The sequence below is a fragment of the Danio rerio genome, chromosome 8, assembly GCF_052040795.2.
Source record: "Danio rerio strain M-AB ecotype USA chromosome 8, GRCz13ab, whole genome shotgun sequence".
Classification (NCBI taxonomy): Eukaryota; Metazoa; Chordata; class Actinopteri; order Cypriniformes; family Danionidae; genus Danio; species Danio rerio.
Genome location: NC_141028.1, coordinates 27,525,192 through 27,543,425, shown reverse-complemented (window position 1 = coordinate 27,543,425; position 18,234 = coordinate 27,525,192). Strand labels below are relative to the sequence as shown.

Sequence of the window (18,234 nt, the reverse complement as noted above, 5' to 3'; positions counted from 1 at the left end):
CTTGTTTAAATATTTGAATGCATAATAAAATTACATTCATATATTGTTACATTACTACTTTTTGTGTGTTGTCTCTTTAACCCCTGCTTCAGTTTTCCTCATTTCCTTTACATGTCAAAAGCATCTGTTGTGTCTTAAGCACCCCAACACACACAGTAACACACAAATACACACACACACACACACACAGACACACACACCAAAGTTTTCATTTGAGAACAAAATCACAGTAATATGCAAAGTTCAATCCTCTCATTTATTTTTGTTTGGCTCTTTTTTTTATTAAGATTAAATGAAAAGCAGGCTCATTTGATTACTGGAGGTGATTTAAGACACGAAAAAAAAAAGGCCGGTAAAGGTTGACGTGCAATATTTCATTAGCTCTGTGCCTCTTGCCTGTCTGAATGGGGATGAATGAATTCATTTTTCATTTTGCACACACATGCCCCCGGTCGCACCTGTCATCCTCTACTGCTGACTTCACACTCTCTGTTGCCCAGAGAAACGGCGATGGTTGTCATGGAATCACAACGTCGCTTTGTAGTATTTGTTTATTTACGTGTATTTTTGACGTAAGCACCAGAGTGATGCTGGAAAGGCCACAGAGGGGCCAAATCAAGCCTAGGGAGAACTGAGAGAGAAATACAAAGTCTTACAGGAGAATTATGTTTTTCGTCTCTGTTATAACTCCTTATATCCTAGATTAAATAGGCTGGTTATTATTTGTTGTAAATGTGTGTACTCATGGTCGATTCAGCTTAAAGGCATAACTAAGTTAATTAGGTTAACTTGGCAGGTTAGGGTAATTAGGTAATAAGTTATTGTATAACGATGGTTTGTTCTGCAGACTATCAAAAAAAAAATAGCTTAAAGGGGCTAATCATTTTGGGGCTAATAATTTTAAAACCTTTTTTTTTTTTTGTAAAAATTGCTTTTATTCTAGTTGAAATAAAACAAATAAGACTTTCTCCAGAAGAAAAAAAAATGTTATCAGACATACTGTGAAAAATTCCTTGCTCTGTTAAACGTCATTAGGGACATATTTAAAAAAGGAAAAAAAGTTCAAAGGTGGGTGAAAGTTTCATAATTGGCAGATTAACCTGCTGCTGCATCTCCAATATGGTAGGTAATTAAACATGTGGATGATGTGTTGAGATGACAGGCTCGTAACTAAGCAATATAATGGTCCATTAATGAGGAAGTAGTATGTCTCAATGTTTGCATACTCTTTTACATACTCAAAAGTATGTATGTTTCTTCACAAAAAAGTACATACTTTTAGAATGTAGTATAATTATGTCAGTTGGCATTTCTGTGTGGAGTTTGCGTGTTCTCACTGTATTTGTGTGGTTTTCCTCTGGGTGCTCCGGTTTCCCCCAAAAGTGCAAAGACATGTGGTATAGGTGTATTGGGTAAGCTAAATTGTCCGTAGTGTATGAATGTGTATGGATTTAGCTGGAAGGGCATCCGCTGTGTAAAACATACGTTGGATAAGTTGCTGTTTCATTCGGCTGTGGAAATCCCAGATTAATAAAGGGACTAACCAGATATGAAAATGAATTATGCGAATTGGGACCTATGCTGGACTACACATACCATCATGCCCTGCATTCGCACACCAGTGTCAGTTCACCTTCTGATTACACACAGCTAATCATCACTGATTACGCAGACTATAAATACTCCATACACTCACTCATCTGTTACTGAGTGTAGTTTAGCTGTTGCATTTAATTCAAAGCCTTTATCCTTGTTTTTGCAATCCCTGTGTTTTGCATTATTTATTGTTTTATTGTTGATTATCTCTCTTGTTGTGTATGCTCCTTTATGACCCTGCCACTTTGAGACTTTACTAAATAAAATCTGCATCTGGATCCAATCCCCGTTTTAACAACTCTGCAAATAGTGTGTGTACACTCATAATTGAGTTATTGTTGAACACATCATATTCAAATCATAGCCAAATCAGTCTGACCACTAGTCCAAGTACAACCTTTCAAATGATCAAAACCAAAAGTAACTTTAGCAAGCTAAACTAATGAAATGTAAAAAAATGATGAGTTACATCATAAGACCAACTGACATAAATACAGCTACTTTATGGCACCTTTTAGCAGACTGGAATGAAGAGGCACGAAATGTCAAAGCAACATAACTTAAGTGCCCTATTTTGGGCATTGTAAGGCAAGTCAAACTTTATTCATAGGTCACAATTTTACACAACCATAGTTGATCCAAAGTGCTTTACAATAATAAAAGAAAACATTTAATAAATAAAATAAAACTATCATTAAATAGTTTTTATATGTTAATATTAACATATATTATTAAATATTACTATATGTATTAAAATATAAGAAAAGGACAAAATCTATAAACTGAAATGCAGATATAAAGTAACATGCAGATTATTCACTCAAAGGCAAGGTAGTAAAAATAAGTCTTTAAATTAGATTTATAAACATTCAATGATGGTGAAATGCGGATATTCAGTGGGAGACCATTCTAGAGCCTTGGAGCCACAACACAGAAAGCTTGATCACCTGTTGCAGCAAGACTAAGGGACTGACAAAAGAAACTGATCATAGGACCTTAATGGCCTACAAGCTACATATGGCTTAAAAAGTTGAAGTTTTCTTTTCATCCATAGTGAATTTAGTTCATGTTCTTCAGTATTAGGTTATTCACAAAAGTACAACTGAAGATTTTCTCAGAATTATGAGTAATTTTCTGTCACAAAATCAACTGAAATGGCCACTCTGTAAAGCTTGTTGTTGTTATTTTTTTGCTTATATATGCTTCAAACAAATTTAGATCAAACCAGTGTTACTCTGTTCGGCTGATAATGATATAGTTTGTGTGGGAGTCAGAAATCATAGATGAGGAGAGTACTAAACTATAATATTTTGTTTTAAAATATTGAAATCTGTAACTCAATCCCTGTCATCCAAACATTCGTTATCTTTCACACCCTTCATTGTATTTGTGTGAGGCAGTTTGGAGAAGCACATCCTGTCTTTTACACTATTAGCCCCTCAGGCTGAGTCACATGGATGGCCGTTTTATGGATGAATGTAGTTGGGCCATATGAAAGATTAAATTAGCGCACGCCTGAGGGATAGGCCCCACACACTGCCCCCAAGAACTGCAATGAACGCTGCAATCACCCTTATTACACAAAATGCCACATACAAGTGTGTTGGGTCTTCTGCATGATCTGATGAATGTTTGCTTCAGGGATGGTTGTCTGTACTCTGAAAATTCAGTCATCATTTACGAAAGTTATTTCCAATCTGTGTGACTTTCATATTTCTGTACAACAAAAAGATGATGCTTGGATTTGTTTGGTAATGTCGCCAATGGCAGAAACATCATTGGATTCAACTGAATTTCATAGTATGAACTCTAAATATGTTAATTACCTGTTTTTTTCCTTTAAATATAGAGGGTAAGTTTATGATATGGAGAAAACAATCCAGTTAAAAAAAAAAAAAAATGAAAATACACAGCCTGAGGCATGAGCTTGATGACATGGCTGCATGTCAGGTCCGGATGAACGACCAAAATTAGGCATACATGCAAATGAAGAGGGCATGGCCCTTGAGTCTATTCACAGTTTGTTTTGTCTTTTGATTGGTCCATTGTTCACCACTCGTGGAATTTACATGAAACTGAGGGAACAGTGGTGTATGAGGCTCACAGTATGCCCATTTGGTATACCCAGGTTTTCATTATAGGGCACTTTTAAACTTAATTTCCAATGCTATCTCGCACTAATTTGTAACTTTTTGTTCTAGTGTAATTCGTATGAATTTGTTAGGGCTGGGCGATAAAATCAGTATCAATATTTATTGACCGAACACCATTATTAATGATGATAAAAAAAGTTTGGTGTGAAGTTTCGGTATGAAGGCTATTGACCTTATTCTAAAATGCGGAAGTGCGCCTGTTTTCGCGATTGTCTTAGAACTTCCGATTCAGTCGCCTATGGGAGAAATGACTAGGAATAATAAACGGCAGAAAATGGTCAAACTACTTGCTCAACAAACAAATGTTTGCATGACTACACAGACCAAGTAGCATAATATAATAAGAAAATATTAAATTGCAACATCAAGCAGCGTAACGAGCAGTTGTTAACGTCAAAAAATGAATGGAAGTGAATGTGACCGGAAGTCGCGAGACAAAAAGATTCAAATGGCAGCGCCCACTCGACAGCTGAAAATAAGGTGAATAGGTTCTTTAATACTGTACGTGGCCAGAATAACAACACACGCAAAAATGAGTGCTGTATAGCAGCAGTGAGGAGATTGTATATAAAAAAGGATGTAAGGGTGTTGCCAGAGTGGCTTTTGGGTTTCTTTTGTTGTGCATTCCAGCCACTAGCTCCCCATCTGAAAGATTTTTTTTAGCATAGGGGTAATGTAGTCATCCAACTTCACAATTTGCAATGTTGCAATATGTATTTGAATAATGATGGTTGGTTCCTTTACTTGAAAGCTCAGGTGTAATTATCATAGTTTGTTTTGTTTACAGAGTTTGAGGTTTACTGTATCATTATTATTGACACTTTACAGATGTTGAACTACCTTTACCATTGTACACACTTTTAACAATTTATTTATCAAGTTTAAAAGTCTCTTTAACACTTATGTCTATACTGTATTTTTAAAAAGAGATGATACATTTTTATTTTTGACTATTAAAATAAATTAATATTATAATATTTTTAAAAAGTAAATAACGAATATCCAATATCGAATGACATGAAACATGATATCATGATATTTTTTTCTGCGATATCGCCCAGCCCCAGGAATTTGAACAATCTCCATTGTACATTTTAGTATGATATGCTCATCTCCCACTGACAGTTGGGTTTAGAGGTTGGGTTTGTTGCCAAGCCTCCTTTTACAAATCATACAGTTTAGTGCAACTAATCTTACATGAATTTGTACAAATTAGCCATTAAACTGACAAAACTTTAAGTAGTTACACTGTATCCTTTATATCAAGCTGAAATTTTATCGAAATGACTAAATTGTAATTTTCTCAAAACCTTTAAACTGTCTCTTCAAGTTAAGTAAAGCATTTCCTGAGTGTGAGCATGTGATTTCACATGATGTTTAAAGTGTTGGAGAACACAAACAAATGTTGCTCCAACTGTAAGTTGGCATGGTAAATGTCTTCCAGAGATGCAAAAGTGTGACCGAGAGTTAGTCTGTCATTATCAGAGAGATGCCGTAAGGGCGGCGAGTGCTTCTCATTAGCAAACTCTTCATCCTGTCATTGTGGTAAAGGGAAAAAGAGGCGTGATGACTTGAGTTTAAGGTCACGCTTGCTTTTAAAATCCATGACAGAAGGTGGACAAAATGATGATAGTGTTTTCTACAGAAACAATCAGCCCTGTGCTGATGCAGAAAATCACCTCACAAGCTAATAAAAGAATCAAAGAGAAAGAAGTAGAAAAAAACAACAATAACAACAGTAGTGTGGCGAAGGTGAAAGCGCTCTGGATGAGTGTAGAGTGCTGTTGCTGTGGGAGACAATAGCTGGAGTGACAGGGAATTGAACAGACGCGGGTGCGGAGTGAGTCGAGCCGCACTGTTCTCACATCAGCTCATTGCCACTGCCGCTGACGACAAGTGTTTTACAGAGCCAGAATTAGACACAGTCAGTGACTGGCAGACTGTCTTTCTCCATGGGAGACTTTGCTAAAACTGTGCAAATCAGTGTTCAGGATATTTATAATTCTGTCCCAACCCTCTGCTTCTCTTTTTATCTCATTCAGATGAGTGACCCCCGAGCACAAAACCAGTCTTGCATTATGTTGCAGGGGTATATTTTTGGCATTAGCCAGAAATACATTGTATAGGTTAAAATTAAGTAAAGATCATATTTCATAATATATTGTTAATGTCCTACTGTAAATAGAATAAAAGTCAATTTTATTGATTTGCAAATTTGCAATTGCAAATAGCCAAATCTAAACCTCTTTAAAAGTGATTTTTCACAATATTTGCGTTTTTTTTTTTTTTAATTCTCTGAATCCAGATGTTTGAATAGCCATATCACGGTAAAACATTATCTTATAAGGAAGTATACTATACATCAATGAAAAGTTTAACTTATTCTTTATTATTATTAAAATTGAAATAATGCCTAAATCTCAATGACAAATGTTTTTTGATTATTTTTGTGCTCCATGGTCACAAATGTGGCTTTCTGTAGTTGCTTTACTATTCAATCTAGCAAAATTCTGTTTACTTGGTGCGATGGCCTAAATGTGTGTACATCAGAGATTCTCAACCAAGGAGCCTCTGCAAACTCAAGAGGACTTTGAAAAAATGATTTAAAGGGATAGTTCACCCAAAACTGAAAATCTCCTCACCCTCAAGCTGTTCCAAACCCGCAAGATATTTTGAATAATCAAACAGTTGCTGTAGACTTTTATTCATTCATTTTCTTGTCGACTTAGTCCCTTTATTAATCAGGGGTCGCCACAGCAGAATGAACCGCCAACTTATCCAGCATATGTTTTACGCTGCAGATGCCTATAGTGCATGTCTTTGGGCTGTGGGGGAAACCGGAGCACCTGGAGGAAACCCACATCAACTTGGGGAAAACATGTGCCACCGTTATGCCCCTAGACTTTTTTTTTAAATTTACTGTAGATTAGAGTGTTGGAGTCTTGCAGTGATGACTAAATCTCCAAAAATTTTAACAAAATTTTATGCAAAGAATGCCATTAATTTTGATGGTCCCCTTTATAAATTCTGTTGAAGTAACTGCAGATTGCTATGATTTGAGCATTAGTAAACTTTATATCTGCTAACACTTTATTTCCATTGTGGCCAAGTACATTCAAAAGCTACATACAATTAACAGAATGTCTCAATGGGGTTTATGCACACAGACTTTTATTTTCAGTCAGCCAGCCTCAGGGCTTCCAGTTAATTGTTATTCCATACAAAATCGTCGTGTTTAAGATCTGAATTCTTTGAAAAAAACGATCTTCACTACCTGGCTGAGTCACAATAAAAAGTGGGTATCAGACCAAACAAGAAGCACTGCATTAAATTATATTTTTCCATGCCATGTCTTTAAAATATAGACATTAATTTTACCCCAGTATTTTCAATGGAATTTCTGCACTAGCCTGCAGCTAATGACGGCGCGAGGAGTGCAACGATTAACCAATTTCACAATTAACAACGATTTCATTTGTCACGGTTAATTAATCGTAAAGGTTTTTTCAACATCGTGTTTTAACACCGTGTTGCACCGAACAAATCTGCTGCAACTAAACAAAGTTTTGCCAACTGTGCTCTAGTTTGAAGTTCTTAAATTGTACATCGCAGCTAATTAAATATACCTAAAGCTTTTAGGGAAGGGTTATACACATAGTGTTTTTTGTGTGCGCAAGTTCGTTATTTTCAATGGAGGCTCGGCTTGCATTGTGACTCATGCTTTCTAGGTACACACCTAGTTGAAAGAAAGTCTTGAGCACACTGCCAGTCACGTGACACGAACTGGACCATTCATCTTCACACTTTTTATGGAATATACACAGAAAAATACCAAAATAATTTGCAATATAGTTGGTTTAAACAGATTTTCTGCAGCCTGTGACTAAATTTATTCTCTTTAAAAGAGAAATACTTGGCTAATAGCTTAGATTTAAATTAGACAAATACTTTTTTCATTTAATCAAGTTTTTTTATTGAATTTTTTATTCATTGTTTTGTCATTTATTTTTAGTGTAAAAGTATTACTTCTATTTAAATGGCAAAACGTTTTGCCATTTTATTCACTTATTTTTAAGTCCAAAGAGAAATAGACTGTTGGTTGTTTTTAATATTATTTTGTGCAGTATGGTTACTGAGCAAAAATAAAAACACTTTAAAATATAAGGTGTTTTCATGTGATTTTCTAAACTAGAGGTTTTTGAACTGAATGAATGCATAATAATCGTGATAACCATGAAACCGTGATTATTCCTCAAACCATAATCGCACAACCAAAATCTATAATCGTTGCATTCCTAGACGGCGCCTGCGTTTAAATGGTCTTTCGGCTCTTTTTGCGATTTAACAACCAAAATGGGTGCTGCTTAGGTCTATTTAACGGATTATATTTGTATTATATTACAACATCAATGCTGTAACATGAACCTTATGAAAATAGTCACATAAACCTTTCACCGAAAATTCATCATTGGCTGAAAAACACTAGTTGTGCATAGAGCCCATTGACGATCAGAATAAAAAGAATCCTGAACATTTTCCTCTCTTTTATTCGGTTTACTTTAAAGTGATGCTAAAGCAGACAGTACAGCATGTGGAGTTTGGCTTCACACTGTTGTGTGTGTTTTGTCACTAAAGCTGAATTTTGAGTTTCCAGTCAGAGTAGCAGGCAAAAATAGGGTGTAAGCCTACAGGAAGTGTTACAACTTCAAAAAAATGAGCATAAGTGTGGTGAATATACAAATCTGCCACACCTTTTTCACACAGCAGTGATTCCACAACTGCACACTAACTTTTTTCTCTACATCTCTCTCTATTTGTAAATCAACAGGCTTTTCTCCAGAGGATTAGACAGACTGCAGAAAACCAGCAATGTCTGACTCAGGAGCAGGTCAAGGTAAAACCAATAACACGCACAAAAACCTTTACATGCAGATGTAGAAAATATGCAGTACATCCAGATGAATTGAGCAAACCACAGGCAAACAAATTATTCTAGTTTTCTAGCCATCTTGTAATTACAAAATATTTGGACTCATACTTGTTGCACAGAATTTATTATATTTATTCAATCGTAGCAAACCTTTGAGTGGAATATTTACTTAAAGCTGCATTTCTTTAAAAGAAAGCCCTGTCAGTTTGATACCAGTGCGACAATTTTAGTGTAACATAGATGTCTGAATGCTTCGGGAGGAAAACATCAAGAGCCTTCATTGTCGCTGATTTTCTGAACTATTGTTTTTATGCTTTCTTCACAGGTCTTGTTTTCCAACATCGAATCCATTTTGGATGTCCATCGCGAGTTCCTTTCCACTCTAGATGCCAGTTTGCAGCCTGAACCCCAGGCGCATCATTCTCTCGGACATGTTTTTCTCCAGTTTGTGAGTCTAAGAGATTGCATTTCAAATCATCTTTGAACTAGTGCTTTGCTGCGTAGCAAAAAAAACTTGAGTGTCAGTCAAACCTCAAAATCTTACTCTCAGTTCATCCCAGTGTTTTCCCAGTAACCAGATTGCTCCATTCTCTCAAAACAGCCTCAATACTGCCTCCCTTCCCTCTGTTCTTAAAGAAAAAGTGTGTAAACATGTAGCCATATGACCAGTGTAATAAAAAAAATGACCTTAATAGGTGGCACTGAATTCCAGTTGTAGCAACATGTTCAGTTCAGACAGAAGATGGAAAGCTTTAATGATGTCTGTTTTAGCAGTTATCTGTGTTTTATTAGATCTTAGATCATTAGATCAGCACTTCAAGAAAACATCCATATTCCGATTATTATTTAAGTTGTTGGTTTGTTAACTTTTAAAGCAGTGAAAGGTAGTTTTATTTATGAAAATAAAAATAGTTCTTGAAATGATCATAGGTTAAGCTCAAAGTATATACAGCATTGTTTTGTGAACCTGTTTCTGGATATGGAAGAGTTGCTACTCAGAAGAATGTTCTTGGGAATTTATTTGGCAATAGACTGTTTTACATTTGCCATTTAAATGTTCAAAATTTTGATATGATTACATTTCTGAAAGATTCATTTGAGGCAATTCACTTTGGGATTTATTGAGGATGTTTATATGGACACCAATAATCCAATTTTAATACAATAAAACAACATTCTGAATAAAAGTCTGCCATGTAAACCGTAATTTTTGATTGCCTAATCCGACTAAAGTCATAATCGAACTAAACAGAAATCAAATTTTTATCTGCATTATTTAAGATCAAAGTTTTTAGTCGCATTATTGAAGATTATTAAACTATCACCATCTTGTAGGACTTTTCGCCGCATTTTGTGACAGGATATTCTATACATACAAGGTTGTTTGACACTATTTTTTGTACCTATCGAGAAGGACCACAGACACCTGCATCACAAAATGTACAGTTTTTATTTCCCCATATGGCGTGCGGTATCAAATTGTATTAAAACAACACTCTCCCACTAGTCCTTACTTCATACTCGCATCCAATACCACAGTTTGTCATGGGGACATGAATGATATGTTCCTGAATGAAACTGAAAGTGCCAAACTGCAGTTAAAGTCGACAAATTAAAAACGAAACTCCTGAAATTTTGTGAAACGTGGATAGCGTGGTGACACAATGACTTTAATCTAATCATGTTCTATAACAGGATCATAAAAGGAACATTCAAAAAGCAACACATGTAAAAATCCTAATCATATTATTGTCTTATTCGGATTAGGGCAGATAATATGATTACTGATGTCCATGTAAACGTTGTCACTGTCGCCCATTCATTTGATATTATAATTGATATGTAAAAGAGATAGATAGATAGATAGATAGATAGATAGATAGATAGATAGATAGACAGATAGACAGATAGATAGATAGACAGATAGATAGATAGATAGATAGATAGATAGATAGATAGATAGATAGATAGATAGATAGATAGATAGATAGATAGATAGATGGATGGATGGATGGATGGATGGATGGATGGATGGATGGATGGATGGATGGATAGATAGATAGATAGATAGATAGATAGATAGATAGATAGATAGATAGATAGATAGATAGATAGATAGATAGATAGATAGATAGATAGATAGATTCCTTAATAACTGATTTCATTTGTGAATTTTCAAAATAATTGCTTTGTTGTGTACAATAAATTACAAGTATTGTTATCAGCTCAGTACTCTCCACATACAGTTTTTTTTTTTTTTTTGGTCCTAATAGCCCCAGGGTGCTTCAGGTGAAATCCAATAATGTACTGAGGTGATACCACTTCAAACCGCTCAAAATGAAGTTTGTTTCAAGTGTTTGAAATGTTTACTTAGACACAAATGTTCTAGAAAAGTTCGATTTAACTGATAAACACCTTCAAATGTACAGTGGTCATGGTGATGATGCAATAGAGCTGTGACTTTGAGGCTCCTTTTTCCTTCTTTGGCCATTAAGTCTATAAACTTCCATGGGTAACAGTACAAACACTGAATAACTTTTAAATGGTTATAATGGTAATGACAGCAATCAGTGATTTGATTAATTATACCTCACTGATGGCTGTCAGTAGTAGTCTTTATATTTTTTAGAGTCATATAAATTAAATCCAGCGGTTTAACTCTCTCCACAGTTCTCAAAGGATGTTTTGGATTTGGCATATGTTCTTGACCTTCAACCAAGTTCACTGAAACATTCTGAGGTTTTAACCTCAAACTGCAGTGAATTTCCCCTAATTGTACTGACTGTGTGTGTGTGTGTGTGTGTGTGTGTGTGTGTGTGTGTGTGTGTGTTTGGATGAACGGCGCAATAAAGCATATGCTAGGACAGATGTTCTCCTTGTTCATGGATGAGGGTGTGCGATGCTGCCAAACTCTCTCATTACAGGTGCTGAGGTCTGGAGCCCCGAGGGCCCAAACCAGAGTAGTGACACAGACACTAATGCAAATGCCAGATCCTCTGTGAATACACAAACTCCTACAAACAGCATGCAAATTCTAGGGGAAAAGGGAGAGGAATCAGAGAGCAGGAAATTGTGATGTTTTGTGAAGAGGAAAACAAACACAAACAGTTTTCCAAACACACGTTGCCCTTAGAATTCCAGTATAGTTTTCCTGGTTTGTCGGAACACCTCGAGCAGACTCAGCCGTCAGGATCCACAGCGTCCTCATCAAGGTTACACAGACTGTTCCTGTGGAGCTCAGATAAATGACATTCTACCTTCACCACATGCATCTTTAATAAACTGATACTTCAGCCCTGATTTGATCCAGATGAACTGCTATTTTGGACCTTTTAGTAGACCCAGCTCAGGCAGATTATTTTTTTGTTTTGTGTGTGTTGTTGTTTTTGTTTTGTATTTTTTTGTGTGTTGTTGTTTTTGTTTTGTGTGTTTTGTTGTTTTGCTTTGTGTGTGTTTTTGTTGTTTTGTTTTGTTTGTTTTGTTTTGTGTTTTGTTGTTTTTGTTTTGTGTTTTGTTTTTAGTTTTGTGTGTTTTGTTGTTTTGCTTTGTTTTTTGTTGTTGTTGTTTTTGTGTGTTTTTGTTTTGTTTTGTGTGGTTTTGCTTTTTTTCTGTGTGTTTTGTTTTTTGTTTTGTGTGTTTTTGTTTTGTAGCATGTTTTGTGTGTTGTTTTGTTTTTGTTTTATTGTGCATTGTGTATTGTTGTTTTTGTTGTGTTTTGGTTGTTTTGTTTTGTGTTATGTTGTTTTGTGTTGTTTTGTTTTATTCATTAATAAAGTTTTGTGGTTGTTTTGTCATTATAAATAATCAAATAACATAAAATAATATGTAATAATAGAATAGTTTTACTTTACTCTTTTATTTACAAAAAATATGTATTTAAAATGTCTAATCAAAACAGGATATTTAAAAAATATATTACTTTTTTTCAATGAATTAAGTTAGAATTAATAATAACTTGTCTATAGTTAAATAATAATTAATTTTGTTTATGAATGGCGTCTTTCTGGACACCCAAGATCGCCTTACAATGAACATCAGCAAACATACCAAAAACAATTAATAAAATGTTGCCAATCATAATTTTCAAATACATGAAAAGAGATGCAAATACAAAAACATCTTAAATATAAAATAACATAATAAAAAAATCATAAGACAGCCTGCTTAACAATTTGGGTCTTAAGGCAGGATTTAAAAGTGTGAAGACTATTGCTTAAATCCTACACTGCTCCTTAAATCCAATGGAAGCAATTTCCATAGCTGAGGAGCCAAAGAGCTGAAAGATCTGGCTTAATCGAGTACAGGGTGGTTCCAGAGAGATAGAGTTAGATGATCTAAGAGTGTGAGAAGGGGTATAGATTTGGAGAAGTTTGGTGAGATGTTGAGGAGCAAGATTGTGAAGTGCCTTAAAAGAGAGAAATATTTTAAAATTGATGGGATACTTTTTAGAAGTCTGTGAAGCTGATAATATGTGGTGTGGCTTGTTTGTGAAATTGTGAAATGAAATCCTAGAAATGACAGAAGCTGCAGAGTTCTGAACCAGTTTGAGTTTATGGAGAAGTTTAGAAGGAAGAGCACTGCAGTAGTCATTACGTGAAGTGAATAGTGCATGGATGAAAATTGCAGTATTATTAGTTCTGAGAGAAGGACAAGTAATAATTATGCAGTAATAAATATGAAGTCTGTGTGAAATTATGAATATGACCTTCAAAAGAAAGTGTGCCATCCAAGATGCCACCCAAGCTCTTGTCCTGCAAAGAGAGACACATTATACTATTAATTATTATCAATATCGATGTTAAAATTATCAAATTTCTCTTTAGGCTCTGGTTAGCATGTCAGAGGGTGTGAGGAAGTTTCCGAGCAAGTTAACACATTTTGGAATACACAGCTGTTCATTTTACTTTACTACATAATTTATCATTTTTATTGCAATAATTATTTTTCCTAAAAAACAAAACAAAATGTTGGACCATATTAAGAGTATAAGCTGTTTAAAAGCACTTCACCACATGTGTGCAGAGCTCTTATGATTAATCAAGTTTTTATTTGTTTATACATATTTGGTCACTACATACTCCACATTTTGATGATTTAAAATAGCAGTTGAATGACGTCCCCTGCAAACTTTCGTATGGGAACCTTGTGCAGATTCTTTTTATCCCATGTTTTATCGGAGATTTAAACTGCTCAATGTTAAAGTGAATAAAGATGAGCTGCATTTCTTTCTTTTTTTTTCTCTCAACTTCCTGTATCCATGTACTGTAGCTTTTGTGGCTTGTAGAGGAGGTGTGGCCTTTAGATGTAACCTATGCACTTCGATTTCACTTCCTGTGTTGTTTCGAATAAAGTGTGGCAGAGTGACTGCGTCTCTATGCTTCTTTGGCAGTTTCACTACCTGAAACTCTTTCTCCTTGTCACTCGTCCCCTTAGCATTTGAGTTTAATAGTTAAGGGATGTCAAATCGATACAGTAGTTCACCCAAAAATAAAAAATTCTCTGATTGTTTATTTAACTTCAAGTGACTCCAAGTCTGTCTCATTCATCTGTTAAACACAAAAGAAGATATTTTGATGAATGTTGGAAAACTGTAGCCACTGACTTCCATAGTATTTACTACTATGTATATCAGTGGCTATAGTTTTCCAACATTCTTTAAAATATCTTCTCTTGTGTTCAACAGAAAAAAAGACAGTAATTACTTGAGTGAATTGTGTGTGAAATTTCATTTTGTGTTAAACTAAGTCTTCAACAGAGCACAAAAGCCTCTTTTCTACTCAAAAAATGCATATAAATCTATTTAGATCAGCGATGCCCAAACTAGGGCCTGCAGGCCAAACGTGGCCCATAGTAACATTTGATTTGGCCCATGATCTCATCTGAGACGAGAGAGAGAAGAATGGGTAAGGTTGGGGCAAATGCCTTCAACAGAGATAGTCACTAAATTAACATTTTTGTTTAATTGAACAACTACAAAAAAAAGCAAAGTGAAATAAAAAGTTTTGATTAAATATTGTGAATTAATTGGATTTTTTAGAGCCATGAAATCCTTAAGCACATTTTAGATGTCGACAAATAGAGTATATGTGTGTGGCACGTTACTAAAATCACACTTATAGGACATTTCACTATCGAGTAAAAAAGGTTATTTTGCGAATTTAAAAAAAGCATGGAACTCCATTGTGTTAATGAGATTGTTTATGGTTTTATTGTATTATAAGTACAGTATTGTAAAAAAAAAAGTAATTATTATTAATATGATTAAATATTTTTTTTCTATTTATTTTTTTAAATATTATTAAATTAGTAAAGTTACTATGGCAAATAATTTAATACAGTTTGGTATATTTAGCTTCGGCCCATCACACTCTATCAAGTTTGGTTTTTGGCCCTTCATTAAAAAAGTTTGGGCACCCCTGGTTTAGATGGTCTCATTCCAAAAAAACAAAAAGTATTTTGAAGTATAACTCTTTTGTTTCCTCTACAGAAAGTGCGTTTTTCAGTGTATGGCGAGTACTGTAGTAACCATGAGAAAGCACTCAGACTACTGATGGAGCTCAACAAGATCCCTCACATACGGGCTTTTCTGCTGGTAAGCACCACTTATATGTCTGATGCTTTCAAAAAAAAATCCCATCATTTTTATTATATCATATTCTGACGAAAATCCCTCATACGCCAGTACTGTCACTTCAGTTCTGCATTTGTAACCCAGCAACAGATTTCATTGCTGATTGTCGTGAATAAACATTACACATACACTCATTAATTTTAATCTCCAAAATTATTTGAAGTGAAACTGATACCTAAAGTTATACTGTAGAAATCGAGAGTGTCGTTCAGAGCTTTCCATGGAAACTCAACATGTATCTGTTTAGATAGAAGGATGTTGAATTAATCAGGTCATGTGTTTTTTTTTTTTTTTTTTTCAGCACCTCATGTTGTTAGGTGGTAAGAAGAGCACAGATGTTCCTCTTGAAGGGTATCTCCTCTCGCCTATACAGAGGATCTGTAAATACCCTTTGCTATTAAGGGTAAGGCTACCTTTTTCGTTATAGGCAAAGATGTTGTTTGTTTTTGGGACATGGTTGGAAACGGGTTTTTGTGCATCAGTATAATAAAACAGTGAATTATAGAATTTTTTTCTTTTGACGTTTTAGAATGTGATTAGTTTACTGTTATTTTTATGTGAGTAATACAGTTTCATCGCCAGCCTGCTGAAAGGGGTGGTTCTTTTTTCTCCTTGCAGTTATATGCCTCATTTTCTATTTAATTATGAAGTTTAAATGTTGCATTTTAGTGACATTTTAAGCACTTTTTTGAGCTTGAGATTTAAAATGAAGAAATATGAAGAAAAAAAGATACATTTTTAAAAAAGATATTTATTGTATCATATATCATTAGAAAAAAATATCTGTTAAATTTTAAAGTTTAAAAACTGCAAATCTTAATGTCATTTATTAGGCAAGTAACAAACTGAGCAGCACATTCAACTTTCCTCAGTCAGAATTTGGCCAATTGAATATTGAAAAATTCAAACATAATAATGAGTACATTTGAAAATAAATAAATAACAACAATAGCAAAATTACTATTATAATTAACTGTAATATGGTCCACTTTCTGTGCTTCACACTATTTTATTGGTCAGATTTTTTTTCGAAAGTAAGGTCCAAGATTCACAATAAAAATTCCTTGTAAAATGTTTTTCTCTATTTAACAACAGTACAGTAGGTCAGTGAAAGATGACTTCTTTTACGTCAAATTCCACTTGGTCTTAAAGCCTTTGATGGGTTATTTTCACAATTTATTATGGTATAGCAGTCAAAATAGAACAATTGAGCTCATGTAAGGGACAAATTCTGGAACTTTGTCAGTGTGGGGGGGTGGATCTTTCGAAGGCTACAGGCATGTAATACACCAGTGACATATATTTTTTTATCATGATTTACTTAGGACATAGACTAAAGTATCGTTTCGTGCAACACAATTTTAAGTGCCACAAATTCTTGTCTGAGATATATACAGCAAGAATCAATAAATGATATAATAAAATATTCAAAATCTTTAGACTTTGTAACTGTAAACAAGAGTTAAATGATTTACATTAACAAATAATCGTTACAAAAGCATTATAATAAGCTGATTTGCTGCTTAATGCATTTTAGATGCATTTACTGTCATTTGTGACAGTTCCATGCATAATTGCTGAATAATTGTATCGATGTCTATATAAACACACTGCAAAAAATTATTTTCTTGGGAGTTTTTGACATTTCTTGTACAAATATCTAAAAATTTCTAAATGAAGAAGCATTTCTTAGACAAGCAAAAATATTGTCTTAGTTTTAGAAATAATTAGCCAAAATGAATGAGTTTTTCCTTAAAACAAGCTAAATAATCTGCCAATGTGGTAACCAAAATAATCTTGTTTCAAAGCGAAGACAAGTTTATTTTGGTTACCCCCATTGTCTGATTATGTTGCTTGTTTTAAGCAAAAACTCACTTTATTTTGATTAATCAGTTGCACTATTTACACAGCATATAACTGACCAAATGGTAATGTACATTTAAATATTTTTCTTTTGAACAAGCACCACTAATAAAAAAGGGTTTAATTTCGACCATTAGACACTCCATTATATTCCTAGTACACAGTATCTGAAGAATTTCAACAGACAGTAGACGCGCCACTGTGTAACACAAGCATGTACCTGCTGTTTGCTCTTCAGGAACTTTTGAAGAGAACTCCTAAGAAGCATTCAGATTACCCTGCTGTAGAGGAAGCCCTGCAGGCCATGAAAGCTGTGTGCTGCAACATCAACGAGACCAAGCGGCAGATGGAGAAATTAGAGGCTCTTGAGATATTACAGTCACACATAGAGGGCTGGGAGGTGAGTTTCAGATATATCTAGTAGTTCTCATACATGGTGCATCAAGTTTGGGCTGGTTCCTAAGTTGCTGGTTTTAAAGAAACAGACCAGAATCAGTTGGACCTCTCAGGGTATACTCACACTATGTACACTTGTGTTGAACTGTGCCGAAGTGCGATTGTCTCCCGTCCTTCTCCCCCGACAGCCTGTTTTCACACTGCATTTTTCCCTCCGAGCCTGAGCACACCAATGATGTGACTGTTTAGTTTAATAGAAGAGATGCACAGTGGACTTTGCTTTTGATGTATCTTTTGGTAACATGTTAAGTCATTTGAGATGCAGTGAAGCACAGTCAAATATTTTGCTGAACCAATCCTCAATTTTTGATTCTTATAAATTATCATAAAAGTCATAGTGCTGCACATATTAGGAGATTTATTGAAGGTGCAGCTGACATGCTGCGGAGGGTTGTATATTTAATAAAACATGACAATTCTCAATCATTGAAAAGTATGAATGATATAGTAATTAATCCATATGAAACAGTCTCCTAAAAGTGACGTTGCATCTTAAGTTTCGGACTCAGGCGTAATTTGCACTCTCACTACAAGCGTGCTGCACCAATGCCCTATCGAGTAGCGCATTGGCACACCTCTACCAGCCGGGCCAGAATCGGAGCATT

The 18,234-nt window shown here is 34.7% G+C and overlaps 1 protein-coding gene across 6 annotated transcripts in view; it reads left to right on the top strand.

Moving 5' to 3' along the window:
• Positions 1-18,234, top strand: part of prex1 (phosphatidylinositol-3,4,5-trisphosphate-dependent Rac exchange factor 1) — a 145,993-nt gene that overhangs the window by 38,377 nt on the left and 89,382 nt on the right. For all 6 annotated transcript variants that reach the window (XM_087264805.1, XM_087264804.1, XM_087264806.1 and 3 more), the window contains 5 exons: positions 8,578-8,643; positions 9,005-9,127; positions 15,167-15,271; positions 15,612-15,713; positions 17,412-17,573. In XM_087264805.1, the coding sequence (XP_087120931.1) occupies positions 15,230-15,271; positions 15,612-15,713; positions 17,412-17,573 (306 nt within the window). In that variant the 5' untranslated portion in view covers positions 8,578-8,643; positions 9,005-9,127; positions 15,167-15,229. The remainder of the gene's footprint in view (positions 1-8,577; positions 8,644-9,004; positions 9,128-15,166; positions 15,272-15,611; positions 15,714-17,411; positions 17,574-18,234) is intronic.